The sequence below is a fragment of the Anser cygnoides genome, chromosome Z (genome assembly GCF_040182565.1).
Source record: "Anser cygnoides isolate HZ-2024a breed goose chromosome Z, Taihu_goose_T2T_genome, whole genome shotgun sequence".
In the NCBI taxonomy this organism is placed as follows: Eukaryota; Metazoa; Chordata; class Aves; order Anseriformes; family Anatidae; genus Anser; species Anser cygnoides.
This window is the reverse complement of record NC_089912.1, coordinates 62,733,877-62,754,465: the sequence shown is the minus strand read 5'-3', so window position 1 is coordinate 62,754,465 and position 20,589 is coordinate 62,733,877. Positions and strand designations below refer to the sequence as shown.

At 45.3% G+C, this 20,589-nt stretch overlaps 1 protein-coding gene across 3 annotated transcripts in view; it reads right to left on the bottom strand.

The window, feature by feature from the left end:
* DNAI1 (dynein axonemal intermediate chain 1) overlaps positions 1 to 20,589 on the bottom strand; it is a 141,160-nt gene that overhangs the window by 45,989 nt on the left and 74,582 nt on the right. For all 3 annotated transcript variants that reach the window (XM_048048552.2, XM_048048553.2, XM_048048554.2), the window contains 3 exons: positions 10,620 to 10,709; positions 5,994 to 6,081; positions 3,431 to 3,510 (listed from right to left, as the gene is read on the bottom strand). In XM_048048552.2, the coding sequence (XP_047904509.2) occupies positions 3,431 to 3,510; positions 5,994 to 6,081; positions 10,620 to 10,709 (258 nt within the window). The remainder of the gene's footprint in view (positions 1 to 3,430; positions 3,511 to 5,993; positions 6,082 to 10,619; positions 10,710 to 20,589) is intronic.

The window sequence follows — 20,589 nt, the reverse complement described above, 5'->3', positions numbered from 1 at the left end:
ACTGTCCTCTTGTACAGATTTGAAAGAGAAGTGCTAAGATTTGTAGAAAGGCTTCCAAGTGGAAACGGGTGAATGTGAATGCATTGGAAGAAACAGCTGGAAAGGGTAAAAGAAAGGACCTATGCTAACTTATGGCAAATGCAGCCAGTCAAATGACAAGATAGCTAGACAGAACAAACTGAAGCCACAAAGATAGAGTGGCAAGATGAGGAACAAAACTCAAGCCTTAAAATATCCAGACAAGGAAAACAACTTTGCCTAAGATGGGGCAAGACAAGATACCAAGGAAAAAGCCCTCTCCATTCCTGAATGGTAACTGGAAGTTGGAGCATGTCCAGAAACCAGTTTGTCATCATCAATTAAGGAAAACCCAAGAGATGTGCTAACAACTCAGTAGCCAGTGTCCTTTGTCCTCTGTATAGCTGCAAGAAATCCTGGCCTGAGCACACAGGTACAAATGTCCTGGTGCTTGGTATGAGAGAATAGGTTAGAGTGAAATCAGTTTTATTGAAAACAAGAATAATCTTTTCTTTCTATATAGTCTTGCAGTGAATTTTATTATATTAATTTGTTACATTCTCAAGCAAACTGCCTAAGACTGAAAAAAACCCTCTATCAAGTGAAAATGCACAAATCTTATCACATTTTTTCTGTTGTGAAACTCTGCTGACTAAGTAGTTCTGACCAAAGACCTGAAGTCACAATAAAGTTTTAATCTGAATCTCAGAGGCCATCCTTTTTTGTACAAAAGCTGAACAATTCCTAAACAGCAAATAAGATACGCAAAGAGGCAGTTTTGCATTACAGAACCACATTAATGCAGAAACAGTTTGTTCTCTATGTAAAAGGGCAATAGATAGGTCTGTGTATAATTAAAATAATGATTTCTTGGCTTCAGAAACACTATTAACTCAGCCATTTTAAAAAATTCACTGCAATCATTCTGCAGCTAAAGAATTAACATATTGTAATGCTATTTGTGGGCATGCCCGGTCTTTGAAAAAATGCCTCTCTGAAATTCATTTTTCAATTTATTTAATAAATAATCTAAAATTCAGCCTGTGTGGAGAGCAGTCCATGTGTGATCCCTGACTCATACAGCACATAAGAAGTCTGTCCTTCTCACTCAACATGCAGTGACATGGGAGTGCAGCACCAAGACCCAGGCAGCTCACTCCCACTCAGCGCAGCCACTGAACCCAAAAGCTGCCCGAATGGCTGCGGGACTGTCAGTGCCCTCAGCATCCAAGTGGGGCAAGGCTCTAATCCACAGTTAGTTCCAGGAATGGATTCAAATGTGTGATTTTCAATAAAAGTTGTGATGAAGGTGTGTGGTACTCCTTAAGAAATGTCTGGAGCAGCAGCAACTTGTTGATCCCAAAATTTCTGAAACTGCTTGTAGCAAACTCCTGGGGACATTGAGGGTCCAAGCATTTTTGCCCCATTTTTTGTGGGTACTGTGGAGGCCTGCTTGTCTAGACACTGACGATTTCTCATCCCTGTGTTACTCCATACAGTCTGATGGATGATTGCCTCTGCATTCCTATGGGAACACCTGAATTTGATAGGGTGGTGTTGCACAATGCAAGAGTGGTCCCACGTTTCTCTAAAGCCCAGCAATGCCACAAGAATGCTTTGTTGTTACCAGTAACCCTGAAATTGGCCTTTATACCAATAAAAGAAACAATCCTGTACAACAGTCTCTCTCTGCATTAGTTCACCCAAGAAGTGGTTAAAATGCCTGTGGGGCTTCGTGCTGGGATCACTCTTTGTGTTAAAACCCATCCTAGCTCCAGTTTCACTAAAGATCATTCAGAGCTACAGTTCCATCAGTGCAAACACTCCCAAATTCTGTTGCTATTCAATCCTCCTACAGAAAGGATTTGCTTCGCTGTGTAAATCAGGCAGGACACCAGCCTGAACACTTCTCCTGAAAGGTAACTGACGGTCCCACCTAACACTGACATCCACTGTTGTACTCACTGACATCCATCACTCCCCTAAGCACAGAGGAAGTTAAATCGTGGTTCAAACATGTGGTTCCTTACTTCATTTTGATCAGGACTAGACACAGCAGTACTCAAACAACTTAGAGTACAATACCCAAGACACATAACTGAACAGATGCTTTCTATCCTGAGAGCATAAACAAGAAGCCATTGCACTTACTCCACTGTCCATCACCCATCAGCCCAGCACCCCCATTTCTCCCACTTTCTTTCTGCTCCTGTCTTGTCAAATGCAAGTGAGCACTACTCAGAAATCCACCCTAGATACTGCCTGGCAGAGGGACAAATTTCAGTCAACCTAAATGATTGATACTGATTTCAGAACACAGTTCTCTTTGAGTTCTTTTTCTCTGTTTTGTTTCCACTTTGCAGCAGGACATGGCAAGGAGCTTACTGCATCTTCTAGGGATGCCTGGATAACTCTGCTCTGCAGGTCAGCCTCCTGCTGATGGTCCAATCCTAACACTGAAGGGCTGTGGCTACGATGTTAACGAAGCTGAAAAGCCAGCTCAGAGACGTGCTGGGCAAACAAAAGTTATGTAAGTATCATAAGCAGTAAAAAGCTTTATATTCAGGGTTAAATTCAGCAGAGCTCAAAACTTGCTATTTTAGCTTGTTTTCTTAAGAAAAAAACAATGTCTGTTTCCTGCTGTCTTCTTGTCTCTCCTCTCAAACAACTTTTGACCTCGCTTGCAATTTCAGCCAAAGTTGGCTGCACGCAGGACTTGGCAACATTAAGGTCTTACACATTTCATAAAAAGGGACAGCTGCAGAGTGCAAACATTTGGGCAATGCCCCTCACCATGGAAAGGCAATCAAAACTCAGCCCCCGTCCTCACCATGTGGCTGGAGCTGGCCGGCTGACAAATGGCAGCAGGAACTGAGCACCATTAGAGGAGACAGTGAGAAACTGGATATAGGAGGGTGATGAGAAAGTGGGGCTGGGGGAAGGAGCTGGGATGTAATCGTGGAAGGGAAGAGCTGCAGGACACCGAGCCATAGGAAATACGATTTCATTAGCCTCACTGCTTGCAGGATAACAGGTCTAAAAAGGAAAAGAGATGAGATTTTTCCTGCCATTTCCCTGTAGCCATAAGGACAGAGGATTGATGCCTTTTAACTTCTGCTCTGATCATAGTTAGCGCCTCACTTGCACAGCTGCAATCTGCAAAGCATTCTGGGATGCAGTTTGCATGAAAAACGTTTCTGCAAAATAATGTCTTAATTGGGTCTGCACAGAGAGCTCCCCGTGACCCTCTGGGGCTCTGTGCTGGTCTCTGGCTCGCCACAGGGATCTGAAGGCAGGACCAGGCTCTGAAGTCATACTTTGTTGCTGTCTGAGCAAACAGTTAAGATGATGAACCTGAAAGACAAGCACAGGTCAGGGGATGTAAAACAAGGGACAAAGAAGCCATTCTTACCTTATAGATCTTTCCCTCTTCAGTACCAACGAGAAACAAATAGTCTATCTTTTTGTGAAAATCAAAGGATGTCCCGCAGCCTGTTAACAGAAGAAAGGAGTCAGACAGAGAATTGGTTCATCTGCCCAGCACATGCTCCCTGCCTACACTACATGCACATGGCCAGTGTTTCCAGAAGTGATTTATTAGCCAAAAGCTCCCCAGAGAAATTAGAGCCACCCCTTCCAAAAACCCTTCCCAAGTTGTGCCTTTCTCCAGCACCCACAATTTGAAGAGATGACACAAACAAAGGGGAAGGGGAACTGGAAGAAGGATGAACTGACTTGGAGGAAGCCTCATGGCAGGTCAGTAGCTGAATTCAGCTCTCCAAGACGTTGTCCTTACCCTACCCACTGGGCTGGGCTGCCTCTCAGCTGGACCAAGAGATCAATTGCTGTTGAGATTTGATGCCTGCATAACAACAGCCACACTATGTAATTTGCTGTCTAAAGCAACAAGCATCCTGAGACTGCCATTGAGAACTCTGGCTATACAACACATAACCGCCCCAGGAAGAACTGACACAGACCTATAATCAGCACCGCCTGCCAGATGGCCTCTAAAGGCAATGGCACCCAAGGGAGCCTCCATCATTCTCTTTGGGGTCAGCCTCGGCCCCCAAATAAATAAGAGAGCTGTTTAGAAGCACAAGACTCCTTTTTGAAAACATCTCCCAGCAACTCCAGCTTCTGGTTCAAACAGTCTTCTCTCATATATAGCTTCAAGGATGCTGCTAGGTGCAGAAAGCTCATCAGCGTTGCACTCTGCGCCCGGTCACTGCTATTATTCCCGTTCTCAACCACGGTCCTACCAAGCTTATTATGAAGTTTAGCATCTGTCTTTGATTCCAGAAGTTTCTAAGGTTTCCAAGACTCCAGCTGCCCCGGACACAGCATCATCCTCCAGTGCAACAGTGTGAGCAGTGAATGTCAGTTAACAAAGCTTTGTGGCAGATTGGCTGAAAAAAGGGATTCACTCTGGTAAGAATTTAAAATGCCTGGTGCAAATGTAAGAGTCATGAAGACCCAGCCTGCCTCCTATTATTTTCTGCTGGTTGGTTTTCACAAAAATGTAAATAGATTCCCATGCATTAAAGGGTCCAGAGAAGAAACACCACAAGATAACTCCTTTGCCCTCTTCATCCTTGGCTCAGAAGCCATTTAGCAGGCTAACTTCAGTAAAGGCAATAGCAAAGGATATGATTTGGGAACAAATCTTTCGTCAGGCACAGAAGGATTCCCTTGACTTCAAAAGCCTCAAATCAAGCAACATTGTGACCTGTATTTAAAGCAGGCATTAGTCACAACGGGATGTTATTTCTTGAGATCTTCTGGCTTCTGCTCTCATGACAGATGCAACATCACCCAAGAAAGTAAACTTGAATGGTGGTGAAAGAAAATTTCAGAAGGGTCCTTGAGCAGAAGACAGGATGTCTGCTGACTGCCAGAGCAATTTGAGTCTCCTGACCAGCAGGGACAACCACAGCAATCATCAGAGGAGAAATCAGAACAAGCAGACAAGGCTCAGAAGCACGTAGTTACAGAGAACTTTTTGCAAAGGCAGCTGAAAACAGCATTATGTCTTAAACGATAACAAAACGTAGATCTCAAGGGAATTGTTAAGGTCATTTCAACCCTGTAATACTGTCTGCATTTTTTAACATTTAAATAGATTGTTAAATATTCAAGACAAGTGTCTGAAAAATCCATTTCCCAGAAACACTAACAAATAATCCTGAAGCCTCTGGGAGTTCTGCAGTGTACTGCTTTAGCTGGTCTCTTGGAATCTGTGCAGCAACGCAAACACAAATTGTTCGGCAATTACTAGCCTAGGAACACCCTTAAATGCAGAGCAAGTGCCTTCTCCAAACCTAGACCATAACTTCATAGGGAAAAGCAGGATGATTAGGGGATTCCTCAAGGCTCCCCGTGTAGTCTGGGACTTCCAGAGCTGACTCATCCAATCCTGTCTCAAACACAGGACAGACAGGATGAGGGGATTCAGCCTAGAAGGACTGCACTGTCCCAACTTTGTATAGAGGGAGCCTAACATACAAATAGGGAGCTCAGAATGGATGTTGTGCTTTTAGAGAGCCAAAGCCAAATGAGGCACATCCCACTGTAGGCTGGGTGAGCTGTGCACCCAGAAGAAGGCAAAGGTTGTTTTTCATTTTGATTTGGCCAGCTCAGATCAATGTCCGGTAGGAAGAACAAAACCACCTTAGGTTTGACAAATACAGGTAATGCCCATGCCTTGTTTGCACTGCGATATCATGGCAAGGTGAACATTTTTGGAATTAATGTTCATCTTTTTTCTGCAAGCAAAGACAAGCAACAAACCTTGACTCAATTAGTGGCCATTGCTTCCAGACAGATTTTGCCCTACCACACATTCAAAGCTAGGAGTAACCCTTCTCCAGTCCTTTTCCATCTCAACATCCCACTCCCAATTTAATTCCTCTGAATGACTGATTAGAGGCTTTGTGTCAGTAATTAATCAGCATGGCAAGGACTTGGGCTCCTACCAAGCGTTTGCAGCTGCAGCCCCTCTGGCCCCTGCATCGTTGTTCCCTCTGCTGACAGCTTGATGACATCTGTATGAACCAGCTCATTCTGCAAGCAGAGGAGATTCCACATGAATAACAGGCTTTACAGCAACAATACAGAGACATTCAGTACTTTCAAATGGCAAATTTTATGGAGGAATTTTAAAAAGCTTTCCAAAAGTTGTTTAATGTTTCATGCCCGCAGTTGGCAATTTGCTAACATGCTGTTTTACATAAGACCTCCAAGAAACTGGTATTTTGAAGCACTGGTACTGAGAGCCACTTGTACATCACCCAGGCACATGCAACTGACCTGGACAGCTTTGGGTTTTGAGGTCAGTGTTTTGAAGTGTGGGTTGACACTGTCAGCTTAAATCATTGTGTTAAGTGAAATCACCCTGCATGGTTGAAGACGAGTATTGTGTATTATTGTGGAGCTAACTAAACCCACATTAATGGATAGCAACTTACCACCTCACCAGTCCCCTCTTCTTACCATCCCCTTATTGTCCCCAGAGCAGCCTCACTTCCCAGTACTCACAGCCTCCTGGGCTCTGAGATTCAACCAACAAGAACATCTAGCAAGCAGCTACCCCAAGGGAAAAGTGCCCCATGTTGTTGTTATCCCCAGAGCTCTAAAAAGCTCTCATCACAGGCCACGACACTGCTTTGCTAGGTGCTGCATGAACACAGGGCAAAAAGACTGTGTCCCAAAGAGTTTACAACTTAGGCAGGAGACAAAAGACTGATGAAAATAGACACCATGTGGGTGAGTATGAGAAAACAGAGGGCAAAGATCCATTCTTAGACTAGCTTTGGGAATTAAAATACCTCTGCAGACTGGAGTTGGTTGTGAATATAAGAATACCCTGGGGCTGATAAAAAGAACAAAGAACTAAAGATTAAATTAGTGAGAAGTGTGGGCTGAGGACTGGATGTTTTCATGAATCTGCAGATTTCCCACTGGAGCACTGTGAGAACAAAACATAACTTCTTAGCTCAGTGAATCAAGCTTTAGTTGGAGCTTCTCTAAACCCAGAGCAGGACTCAGGCAGAAAAAGAGATTCTGCCAGGAAAAGTCAGTCCCAGGGAATTGTGTATTAGGGGAAGGGGGAGAAGACCTTGCAAGCAACTGTTCAGTACTGCAATTCAGAGGCGACTGCGTTTTGTAATACATTTGTATTGTATTTTGGGGGAACACACTTATGGAAGGCTCAAGACAGGACAAAACCCATAAAATAATTTATTTCCTTCTCATTAATTTGCACTGCTGCCTAACCACATGCTCTTGCTTATTGATGGGAGTAAATTTTCTCTAAGATCACAGCAAGAAGCAGGACAGCCTCCTGCAGCCTGTGGACTCCTACTTTCTGTTAGTGACTCTTCCCACAGCACGTGGGTTAGAACAACCTAGGTTCAGTGGGTACCGGCAGAAGTGATGTTAAGAAAGAGGTCATGTACTTTGGGGTGTGTGTGCAAGAACTGGAAAGAGCAGTGCCCTGGGCATCAAGGGGAAGAGCGCACTCCACATGCCACTCACTGCCCCTTCCAAGAGGAGTGCTGGTGGGCAGCTGGGAGCACAGACAGGACACGCTGAGCAGACACTCACCTCTGCTCAGGCTTCCAGGTCTGCCTGCTCTCCAGAGAGCATCTGCCGTGCCCAGGCCATGCCTGGTGGCCGCATGAGTCTGGTCTGAAGGGCAGCTTTGGAGCTGCCCGCAGCCGATCACGCTGATAAACCCAGTGTGTCTAACAGAGCCTAACGCGGCAGGCACATGCTGTGGACAGGCACACGGGTGTATTCAAGCAAAAAGGCAAACCACATGAGGTTCCCTCCCTAGGCTCATGCGTTTCTGCAGTCTTTCTTTGAAGATGCCTCCCAGCATCTCCACCTGGCTCAGGTCTCCTCCGTGGATAGCTCCTGTAGCCTCTCGCTTTCATACAGGCTCCTACTTGCGCAGAGTTCCCTGTAGTGCTGCTTTTATTTTGTACCCAGCCTCACAGTCTGGAAAATGCATCTGTTCCTGGGGCTGTTTATCGCCAGAGCCATTCACATATTCCTCTGGGCAAACAGACTGTTGACAGCCTGGCCTTCCAGGAATACTGAACAATAATATGTTGCTTCTGACAAACAACTGTAAAGCACTTTGAAAGCGTTAGTGAATTAGGCCTCGCAGCTGCCTACTTCCCTTTAGTTGTTGTTATTAACCTCAAGTGACAAAGGAGGCCCAGAGCTGCTCAGTAATTTAGCTCTAGGTCACGTAGGAAGGGTGAGCTATGGCTACAAACCTGGGAGCACTGAGGATCAGGCCGAGGGGCCGTGCCAGACTGCATCCCAACCAGCTGATTCCTGACATTGCACTGACAGCTCTCCTCGACAGGCAGCGCATGAATCCAAAGTGGGAGAGCAGAGCCACCCAGCTGCCGAATTCCCGCATCCTTCCTCAGCTTTACACCTTCGTGATGACCCAAAACCAAGCCAAGATGACAGCCTGAACACACATTAATGTTTCATGAAGCTTGTCCAAAGTGATGGTGCCTGTTTCTAACAGAGACAACCACCACAGCCAAGGCAGATCAACCATCCCTAGCTAAAATTTGACAAGTCTTCTATCCAACTTTTGAGTGGTGCTTACCAGATGTCCAGCCAGAAGTAAGAATTAATTTATTCACTTTGTGCTCCCAGCTTTGGAGGTGTCAAAGAGTTATCAGTGTTTAAAGCAGCTTTACTTCTGGATAGTCCTGTCAAAATGATTAATGAAGCTCTCTTTCATTTATTCCGTATTTGCACTATGGATTTGCAAAATATAAGTTCTCTGGAGTCTCTTTAATTTTACTCTAAATAAAACTCAGACCTCACTCTCTTGTAAAGCTGCAATTCAAGCAGGTTGTCCATTCCTCCTTGCTGTGTATAAAACCACAGACTGAAGGGACATGTTGAATGGACAAGAAAAAGAAGCACCTTACAGTGTGGGAACACAATTAAGCAGAGATGAATAACAAAAATGTCTCAAAAAGCCCTCCACCAGGTGAGTTGCTATCAGAGCCTATCTGCAGAATCTTAGGTTGTCCCAGCTGTAGCATTTCTCTGAAGTTTAAAATACAAGAGGCTTAATCCAGAGTGAATCCACCTCCTGAGTGAAGCAAGCTGGAGCACACTCAGTTACCAGGGCCCAGGTGATATGTGTAACTTGCCAAGTCACCTTAACTGGATGTGTTTAGCTGTAGGTGTGCGCCACCCACTTCAGCATAAATCTTTTGGGCTCTTCTATGCAGGAGATAAAGCAGGAGCTGAGTGCTGCGACAGTGTTAGCCTGTCCCTGTTCAGGGAGCTCTGAGAGCTTTTGGGAGAAGGACTTGGGATGCACTCACTGGAGGCATTTTGGGGTCTAAAGCTGCAAGTATGAACCTGGAGGAGTTTATGAAAGAACCTGATAATCAATGCCCTCTGCAAGCTCTGTCTGTGCTCCTTAGAAGTGGTTTCCACTCCTAAAGTGAACATAAGACTTAAATATACATATAATGTTAGACATGAAACCCTGACCATGGCGGCAAGGCCTAACATTTTCAGAATGTTTTGAATGGCTTGGTATAAAAGGTTAAAAAAAAAAAAAAAAAAGCATCCAAGGATGTAAAGAAATTTCTTTGCTTGCTGGGAAATAATGGGACAGCTGCTTCAAACTCCCATTTAGGGTAATTCAATTATTTCAGAAGTAAAAAAAAAAAAAAAAAAGAAATCTTCACAATGTAAAATCAAATACCCAACAGAAAAAGCACACATTGAGATTCAGAGACATACATCTAAGGGTCATTTAGGGACATTTCTATCAATGTATGTACTCCAAAAGGAAAAGAGATGAAAGGCAGAGAATGCCAATGAGTTTACGGAAATTGTCTTTGGTGTGAGCAGGCAATGTCTTGGCAGGGAGGAACCCTCTGTCTGTTCGATTGCTTGTTGCCATCCATCCCAGTGTAAATGCAAGCTTCTTCCCTGCTCTATGGCTGTAGTATTTCAACTTGCTCTTCCTTGCACCAGCTGCTCTGGGGGACAGGGCAGCAGCTGCCACGCTCCTAGTTAACATCCTGAATTACTCTTTGCAACTTTGGCCACACACTGTACCAGAGCAGGGGAGAAATTTGCACCTTCCCTCTCCCATTCTGAATTGCAATCTGTAGGGGAGCATTTTGGGGGTGGGAGTCTTAAAGCTGGGGAAGAAAGCAAATCATTCTGCCTTGTCTCTGGGTGATGATCCCAGGACAAGGAAGTTTTCAGAGCAAGGACCAGTCTTGAATTTCAGCAGTTGCAAGGCAGAAAAATGATCTCAGGTACTCAGGCCCACAGGGTGCTGTAGGTACAGATGAGATGAAGGTTGGGTCCTGAGCAAGGAGTTAGGCAGGTTCTGCTTACTTCAGAGTTCAATATGGAGCCCCTCAACCTGGCTGGAGGCTGGCAGCAGCAAGCTGTGACTGCACCTGCAATCTTTTGCTGCCACCTCTTTTCAAACCTTGCTCATTATAAATAATAATAAAACTACTGCATGATCGAACTTTGGAGGCAACTGGTTATAATTTGGCCAGGAAAGGAAATTGTCACCTACTATTTACCTTAACTAAAGTCCACGACACAATCCGTCCATCCGAGGAGACAGAGAAGAAGTTCAAATTGTTGTCCATGTCATCCTTCTGCCACTTGACCTTGAAAGGAGCAGACAGTCCCAGTTAGCACGGAGCACGCAGCATTAGCACGGCAGAGCCCCAGGCCCTCAGCAGGGTCCTCTCACATCCTTCCTAAACAGCAGCCGGCTTCCACCCCAGAGGCCTGATGCTGGCTCATAGCATGCACAAACACACTCTCATCACCACAGGCAGTTTCACAACAGCCCCCAGCACTCCCATCACTGCAGAGATGTCTCAGAAGGGTCTCCAAGACACCTGAGTACATCACTGCCCCTGTGCAAACAAACACCTTCCCACGTGGCTTACTCCTCCAAGTGCAGGATCATAGGGCTACCCTTCAGCCAGCCCAGCTCAAATTAGCTTTCTGTCCCTATGTGTGGTGCAGATGAGCCCTTGCAGGCAATGTGTGACATGGGTCCTTGGGGGACTTCTGTTTCAGGGGGATCAAAACATCTCCATTAAAACTGAAATTCTCCTACATCTTCAGAGCATCTGCCTGCCTGGTAAGGAGATTTGCCTTTTGACTGTGACAGCTCAGCAGGAGAGATTAGAACTCAGATAAATGGCTTACAGTTTAGAAGAGACATTTCAGTTAGACCAAAAGCATTAAGAACGCTCAATTTTCAGATCTGGGAATTCAATCAGACTGAAGAGAAAAGGATGACTTGTCACTGGGCCTGTCAGCATACACTCCTGTGGGCATCTGTCAGCTCAGGATGGGGACAAGCACTTTGGCAGGTTCTGCTGAGGCTTTCAAAGGTGTATTTGTTCCTGTCCAGGCAGTGCAGCAGATACATTTCCCTAAATATCACCCATGATAAATGGGCATGATTATCCTAGAGCTTACCAAATTCTCCGTCTATGACCAGCTATTTATCTGGTACCTAGACCAGAAAACAAGCAGCAGTCTGAATACTTCAATTACACAGACTGTGTATCCTGATGTTACTTCTTTGGGAAAAGAGTGTTAATTCTGTTTTATAAAATTGTTTATACTGTGAAGCTCTGTGGAGCATGAAAATTCAGCAAGAGACTCACCAAAGAGTAATTAATTCTCTAGTGAACAGGTTCCCTACCTAGAACACAATTTTCTGAGGAAGGAAAAATAAAACGAAAGGGAATCCATCTGAGAATACATCAAAATGACAGTTACATGGCCATAAGATGTGACTGAAGAGTCTCGTGTAGCATACACCTTTGAACATCCTCACAGTGAAGAAATCGTTAAGTCTCCAAGTGGAACCACTTCTGCCAGCTTGCATTAAGGAATGGCATAATTCAATGTGGCCCAGAATAAATGGCTAGTGATCAAAGGACAGGTCCAATGGCACATATGGAGAAGAGTGATTTCCAAGGCTGGCCATCACGCACAAATGTGTGTCTGTTCCAGGAATATCTCCCTGGGATCATGAGCTAACTGCTGACCATGGTGGTCACCAGCAGCTGCTTCAGATGAAGGGGTTGGCGTAGTGAGGAATTTTAATTCAGAGTGAAAAACGTAGAGTTCAGGGGAACCAGTTACAAACACATGCTCTACAAGTCTCATTCTGAGCACAAAAAAAGGGATGTGCTTCAAATGTGAGCTTTTTAAAACGCCACCCTAAACTAGTCTGACAATAAGATGGTTTTGTTTGTATGTCCAACATAACTTCACTCCAACTCAGGTTCTGCCTCTTCCATATACTTGCCCAAATACTTGGGAAAAACTGTCACAGTTCCCAACAATGCACTTGTTAGGATCTGAGCTGGTCCAGGCCCTCTCTGCAGGCAGAGTCCCTGCTTGCCCACTGTCAGAGTACGTGTTCAGGCGCTCCTTAGTGAGCTCTCCTTGAGCTCTGCAGGGACAGCAGCAGCTGACTTCCCAGCTCTGCTCTGGCTAAGCACAGTGCAGACGTTTTGTACCTGAGCTGGAGACAAGCAACAGCCTGTCACATCAATGGAAAACACATGGATGAAGGCTCAGCAGCTGGACTCCTTCCCTGATCACTCTGTGCAGACACAGCTCCAGAATCCTCACATCTACACTAACACAGCGTGCTGCAGGAACCTCATCTGGAGGTGTCCCACAACACAAGCACTCACACAACCTTACAGCTTTTTGTTTGTTTGTTTGTTTTTTCCCAAGCCAATTGCTTTCAGTATTCCCCAATTGGAGAGCTTTTCCCCAGGGTCTGCTCACCCCGAATATCCTCTCTTTGATCGATCGCTATTCAAGTTTTCTATTATCAGTTAGGTGTTACTACTACTTCTCCTCAGCTGTTATATAGACAGGTAGAGTCTGCAGCCCACAAAAGCAAGAAGGCCGATTGGCTTGGGGTACTTTTGCTTCTACATTCAAAGCATTCAATAGCACCTCAGTTAGGTACATAATGTAGGTAGCTTGAACACAGTCCTTTAAGGGCATCAGGATCTGCCCTTAGATGATTGTCAGCAGCTCTCAGTGACATTAGCCTGAATTTCAGAAAACAGAAATCGGCACTTGATACTTCCAATTTGCTGTCAACACCTCTGACACCTTAATAGTGTTTGCGATCTTTTTTCTCCTGATCTCTGAATCCCATGAACGCTTATTAGAGTAATTAGCCTTCATGATACTGCAATCAAATCGGGTATCTGCTCAGAACTGGCCTTTTCTCTGCTCCCAGAGGCCCCTGAACGTGGCACAACCTCCCATCATTAGCAGTATCCATGCTGTGCAGGGTGGGACATTTGATGTGGGAAGTAGGCCATTGTGTGTGCAGTGGGAAGAAGTTAATTTTTCTCTGAAGCATGTAATAATGATCCCAGGATTGCAGCTGCATGAGACAATTTACAGCAAAAGTTCAATTATGATAGAGTAAAAGTAAAGAACCACATGAGAAAGAAAAGCATCTGTAAACAGTGGAGAGGAGACAAGTAAACAGAGTACTTTAAGTGAGTGATCTTGATGGGACCTATAATAAAATCAAGGATATACTTATTTTTTTCAGTGTGATCTTTAACCCAACTATACTTGCAGTACAAAATCAGTTTGTGAGACTCATTGCTATGCGGTGCCTCTGAGAAGAGCCTAATACTTCTTAATTTTTACTTCTCAAAGCCTGGTTATTTATAAAGAAAATGAGACTATTTAAAATTATTACTTGTTCCTAGAAAAATAAAAGTAAAACCTTGCAAGTCCACTGCTATGTAGAGCATATTAGCAGGGCAATAATTCACCAATTGTTAGCAAGAAAGTACTATAATCTTTCCCTATAACAGCTGGCAGTGGCTCCTGGCCAACAGGAGATTAGACCATTTATCCAATCTGACTTGAAAATTCCTATGTTTCTGATGTCATTCCTAGAAAAGAAATAATGCTCAATCAGTTTTCGTGGCATGGAGGCTGTTAGTCACTCGTGCTGACAAAATACAATTGGCCAAAGCTGTTCTGGCCATGAGGCTGACCGGAGCACTTTGCGGGCAGCCACGGGCAGGATCTGCGTGCCTGCCTTGTAAGGGGACACCTGCGACTGCAAACACAGCTCTCGGCTTGCCAAAGCTCAGCTGTGGGGTGCCACATGCGACACATGCACGTTGACTGACGAGCAGTTCCTTCCTTCCCTATTAACTGTGCTCCACGGAGCCCTTTGCCAGCGTTGCGGTAGCACAACACTGCTGACTCCTGCCTCAAGAGAAATAAAAGAGCTTTAGTCATTCAAAGATTAAAGAAAGAATAAGGTCTGTCACAGGTAGGGAAGAAGAAAGACCAAGGCACTATCAAATCCTCAGGTCGCCTTTACAGGAACTGCCGGAGGAAGAACACTCAGATGACTCCAGTAAGCGAGCGACCCCCTGGGCTGCTGAAGAAAGTCTGGGCCAACGTGACACGGAGACAAATTCCTTCCAGTGCCAACCTGGCAATCGGTACAGCCCTAAGCAAAGCTGTCATGGCAATGCAGGGTTTGCAGGGGACCAAAAAGGGCATCTCTTCTGCTCTGAGGAAGGATTGGACACATCCCTACCTGGTGACAATTCAGCCAGCCTGTTCTGCCAAGCCTCCAAAAACAGGCACACAGCACCTGCCCTGTAGGCAAGTGTCAGTGCTTAACTGGCCTTACACAGGAAACCTAATTTACCACGAATCAAGTGATTACTCCTTGTCATCTCCCCAGTGGACACAGCAAGCAACTGTTTATTTCCCTTTTCATAACAGTCTTCAAGAGGTCAAGATAAGGTTGCTGTGTCACTGCTCCCTTCTCTTTTTTCCCCAGCCAAACAAAACCAATTGCTTAAACTGTTCCTTCCAGGTCAGGCTCTCTGAGCCTTCACCATTCCTGTGCTTCTCCTTCAGCCCTTCTCTGTAGCTGCAGACAGACTGTACAGGGCCTGGCCTAGGCAAAAACAGGAATTACAACCTCCTCTACCTTGTATCCTGCTAATAAATCCGAATTACATGTTTTTGTGCAATAGTGTGGCATTGCTGACCATTGGTGGTGGGTGATCTGCCATAAACTCTCCTTCTGGCACCCTGCTGCCTAACCAGTCATCCCCTGGTTTGTATCCGTACATTTAATTTCCCCTTTCTAAATGTAGTATTTGCTCTTGTCTTTATTGAATTTCATCACATTGATTTTGGACCTTTCTTCCAATTTATCAAGATCATTTTGAACATAATCATGTCCCGCAAAGTGTCTCATCTTCCCAAGGGGGCTTCCTTATTCTGTAATCTGAGTTGTTAATGAAAGTATTGATCAAAAGAAGACCCAGGCTGACAGCTCGAGGGTCTCACTTGAAGCATCTGACAGCAAGCCCTGGATAACTGCTCTTTAAGCACACAGCCTGAGCCACCTGAGCAGCCTCTTTATGGTGATTTTATACAATTCATATTTCTCTACTACAGTTATAAGAATGTCACTGTGTGAGCCTGGATCAAAAGCTTTAGTCAAGCCAAGATAGATAGAGGTGATAACCTTGGCTGCCTCCCCCTTCTTCACAAGGCCCATTTCTCTGAAACAAAAGAAAAACAGAAAAAAAAAAAAAGAAATTATACTGGCTTGACAATTTATTCTGGACAAATCCATGTCGGCTTCTCTGAATCACCTTATTATCTAGACATTTACAAATGGTTTTGCCATTTGTTCCAATGTTTCTCCAGCAATCAAAATTGGTCAGTTTGGTCAGTAACTCCCTTGGTCCAATCCTACCATTTGTACGCAAATATTTTTTCCCTTCTTCCAGTCCTTTTACATCTTTCCTCCTTTTCACGGCCATGCTTGTTGTGCAGGCTGGAGTGCTGCCAATACATTGCTGTGCTCTCATCCATGCTCTGAGAGTCGCTGAGGGTGGATTAGGATGCCTCTAGCCTTGGTGAATTGTTCAGACACAAATTTCTGGTCTCTGGTACCCTGTCCATGCCACTGTCCCTCCTGCATACAAGGACAGCCCCTTTGAGGAAAGCACCTGCAGAAACCTCCTGCCAGACATTGGCTCCATGGCATCACTGAAATGTGTTTTGGGATTGAATACAGCAGGCTTTACATTCTTCACTATTCCAGTCAGTTCACGCCATGGGCATGTGAATGTGTCCCCACCCACAGCAAACAGCAGGGCGATGCTTCCCTTCGTCCACGTCTCAGGGTACACCCCAACACTTGTATTCCGTCTGATCAGATGCTGCATAAAGGCTTGCACAAAAACACTAACCTCTGCTTAAAATCCAGCATGCGTATAGCCACAAAACTCCCTAAAATGCCTGCTAATGGTCTGAAATTGCTCTGGCAAAGTCTAAGTACTCCAGGGTACGTTTAAGCTGATCCTGATGATGAGCACACACCTGTCTCATCTAAACATTATTTAATATGTTCTTTCCCTATTCTGAACTATGCTTTCACCTCCTTTATACATTAATCATATTAAGCAGGCGGTCTCATACATTTATTGTAAGATTAAACAGGATAGCATCAAATATTTCATTCTTCTCCATACCACTCAATATGAGCTGAAAGCTTGCTTTAGTAATGAGCCTACATTCTTCATTCCTTTAACTTCTAATACACTTCACAAATATGTTCTGTTCCTTTTTATGACCCTGGATAATTACAGCTCATTTTGCACCTCCACCTTCTTTAACTCTCTTTGTCTTCATGCTCTTCTCCAATACTCAGCTTTAGACGTGTACTTGTTTCTGTTCTTCAGGAGCCCCTTTGTAATTCACCACTGAGCTCTAGAGACAGCCCACCTTGCAGAGCTGCCATCCTGCTCAGCCCAGCAGGTCAGGGCATTCACCTACCTCGTGCCGTAGCTGAACAGAGTCCCAGTCTCTCAGGAGCCCAGCTGTGTGTTGCAGGAGCACAAGTGATTCCCAGTCCTTTGAGGCAGCCAGGTCACCATCTGCAGAGAGCACCCTTGCTCTCCCACACACACTGTTTTCTCCATACCATGAGCACACGGGGCTAAGTAGGGAGATTCGGACACTTCTTACATCCACACTGACCAAAGACTTACTGAAGGCCTCCCACTGGCAAACATCTGCTCCTTGAACAGGTTTGCAGACATGGCGAGGTAATTGCCCCTCAGCTCTCTCCGGCTGTGCCTGCCCTTGCAGCAAAGCACAGACACAAACCCTCTGTCAAAACCACATTTCCCCAGTACGGGCGCAAGCTCTCATGGCTGCATCCATCACACGACGGCCCAGATCAGCAGCTGACAGATGAACACAGCGTGGATGCTCAAAGAGGTAGACAGACCAAACTCCACAGAGCAGGACCCATCCAAATCTGGACGTGTTAGTCCAAACAGTGGCTACTCTGGTCTGCGTGGAGAATACTTCTTCCATTTTGTTGTTCTCCTGGTTTTAGGCTGCCACAGCACCATGCAGAGGGAGCATGCTGAAGTCTATGATAAATTTCACTCTGTGTCACATCTTCTGGAGCCAGGCTGATCTCTCTTGTGTTCTGGTGCACATATTCCCCTAGACTCTTCTACAGTAGTCTTCGACTTGAGCTACGAAGCAGTTTTCATTTCTTCCCTCTATCACCTCTGAATGTGTTTCTTATTGGTTCCTGCCAGTGACTCTCAGCAGAGCAGCATCCAAAAACATCAATTCATTACCAGCAGAGAATAAATTTTTCACATTCTCCTCCTGTAAATGACAAATTGTCATTTTTTTTGTTTACTTCCTTCCCTGTATCACTTGCCTCTGCTGTTTGCCCAAGGGATCTGCTATGGTGAAAATCTCCTAAGTCAGTCAGCTGATCCAAGTCCAATGACATCCTATTTTGCTGGAGCAAAGAGTTTGTCCCTCCTTGCTGCTGAGACAAAGTAGTACCTCTATAACAAAGTCCCCAAATGCCCTTGATCAAGCACATTGCCAGCCATTCTTCATTTACTGCTTACCAGGCTCCCCAGCCTGGCCCCATACACGAGCCTTGCTGAGGATCCTCAGGCAGCTCTCAAAAGCGAAGCCAAGGAAGAGAACATGCAAGGCACATGGCTGCTCTCCTGAAATCTGTCACAAGTGACCCCCCCAAAAGCGACTCACGTGTTCACCTAGAAAGCACAAGACTCACATAGAAAAATAAAGGTAGGAAAAGGCCTCCAGGATCATCTGGTCCAACCATCACCCTTCCACCACTGTCACCCACTAAGCCCTGTCCCTAAGCAACCTTCCTTTGTCCTTAAGTCCAACCTTTCCTTAAACACCCCCAGGGACGGTGACGCCACCACCTCCCTGGGCAACCCGTCCCAACGCCTGACTGCTCTTTCTGAGAAGAAATGCCTCCTCATTTCCAACCTGAACCTCCCCTGGTGCTACTCGAGGCCATTCCCTCTTGTCCTATCCCTAGTTATCTGTGAGAAGAGGCCAACCCCCAGCTCCCCACACCTTCCTTTCAGGTTGCTGTAGAGAGCCACAAGCTCTGCCCTGAGCCTCCTCTTCTCCAGACTACACAACCCCAGTTCCCTCAGCTGCTCCTCAGAGGACTTGCGCTCCAGACAAAGTACCTGGAAAGTAACTCCAGTGTCAATCTTTAAGCATCCCAAGAGATGGGCAGAGCAAGCCTCAGAGGAGCGGGGCAGTGTCTGGAGTCCTTAGTGCTAACGTAGGCAGCAGTGCAAGTTGTTCTGTGTGGAGGTGGGAAGGAGGAAGACAGAAAGCTTCAACTCTTAGCATGGTTAGTTGGGATAAAGGCAAATAGCGAGCTATATATAGATGACTCATCTTAACTTGAGGCAAGAATGACAATTTTAAAGGGCTGTGATAACCTAGTGCATACTGATTATTCCAAGATTTAGGTCAAGGCAGCCCAGCCAGTCTCTCTGGCTGAGTCTATACTTGGGGAAGATGTTGCTCCTCTGTACTTTGGCCAAATGATACCTCTATAACAGGAGATTTGGCTGTTCCCTGGCTTCTTGTGAGTCTGGGCTTCCTACCAAAGGCAGACTCAGCAGGCAGGCAGGGAGGAGCCAGGTAAGCTCCAGCTGGCCTCTCAATGAGGAGCACCAAAACTATGGGGTGGCCAGCTTGTCCATCTTGGAGCCAGGATGGTGGGGTACAGCATAAAGGGCTCCTGCCCTGTGGTGCATGCTCAGCAAAAGAGATCACTGGGATGTGTCAGGGCTCTTTACCATTCTTGTGTATCACGCCGGGGAGCAGACAGCATTTCTGCTGTGGTACATCTAGCAAGAATGGAAGAGCTGTGACAAAATAACAGTTTTGGTCAACATTATCAGGAAAGACCTTAGCCCTTGATTTTGTTGTCAGAAGCCCTGCTGTGAAAGCATAGTCCCTGTCCCCATCCACATCCCTCAGCTCTAGACATGGTGCTGGTAAAAGCAAAGCAGATGGATGAGTCCAGCCACAGCTGAAGAGGAGCAGCCAGCCCTGAGAGGAAGAATCAGGCCTGCCATATGAGAGCTGAGCTGCCACTGTCAGACTCAAGAGTCTGCACACCCAGAAACCTCACGAAGAAAAGCAGCCCTCAGGAGTGGGGCAATACCTTCCTGTCACTGCCTGGGATGCCTGCGTGGGGAAGAAGCTGGAGACTCTTCTGAGGGTGATGTGACTTTTTGGGCCTGGAGCCTAAATCAGATATCCCAGAAATATTCATCTGAGCCTCTGTTAGACCGTGTTTAGGTATAAAGGTGGGTGCTACCACAACCCCCAGGTAAAGCAGAACTGTTAAGGCCTTCCTTGTTTTAGTACCATACAAAAAGATAAATTGTGACTAGATATTTAACAAAATTAACTTTAAGCAGCAGAGGCCAGAATACTGAGATAAGACAGATATATCCGACTGAGCAAGGTCTGATGAAATACACCCTAGGGTGCTTAAAGAGCAGCTGAAGCAATCTCTGAATCATTAGGAATTATCTAAGGAAGCTAGGAGAGGTCCTGGAGGATAGGAACAGAGCAAAAACGTCCCCAGGAAATCCAAAACAAAACCTGTCTTGAAAGATAGGTTAAAGGACTGAGGACCAGTCAGCCTAACTCTGAACCTTGAGAGCTGGAACAAAGTATTAAGTCATCAATATGCATCTACAGGGTAAGAAGATAAGGAAGAGTGAATATGGGCTTGTCAAGGAAAGATCTTGTCAAAACAAAATTGATTTCCTTCTTTGACAGGCTAATGGGTCTAAAGGATTAGAGGAAAGAAGCAGATGTGGTATACCTTTAATTTATTAAGGTTTTTGGCATACTCCCTGTGATGTTTTCAGAAGCAAGCTAAGAAAATTAGGTCTGGATGTAATTACTATGAAGTGGATGAATGATTGAAAAAATGAATCTTCAGGAGTAATAATCATTGATTTCCTGAGCACTTGGGAGAACATCTGTAGATGATTCCCACAAGGGACTGTCCTAGGTCCAGTTCTATTCAATATTTTCATTAGAAGGTTGCATAAGGGATGGCAAAATACAGAGAATATTTGCAGATGACAC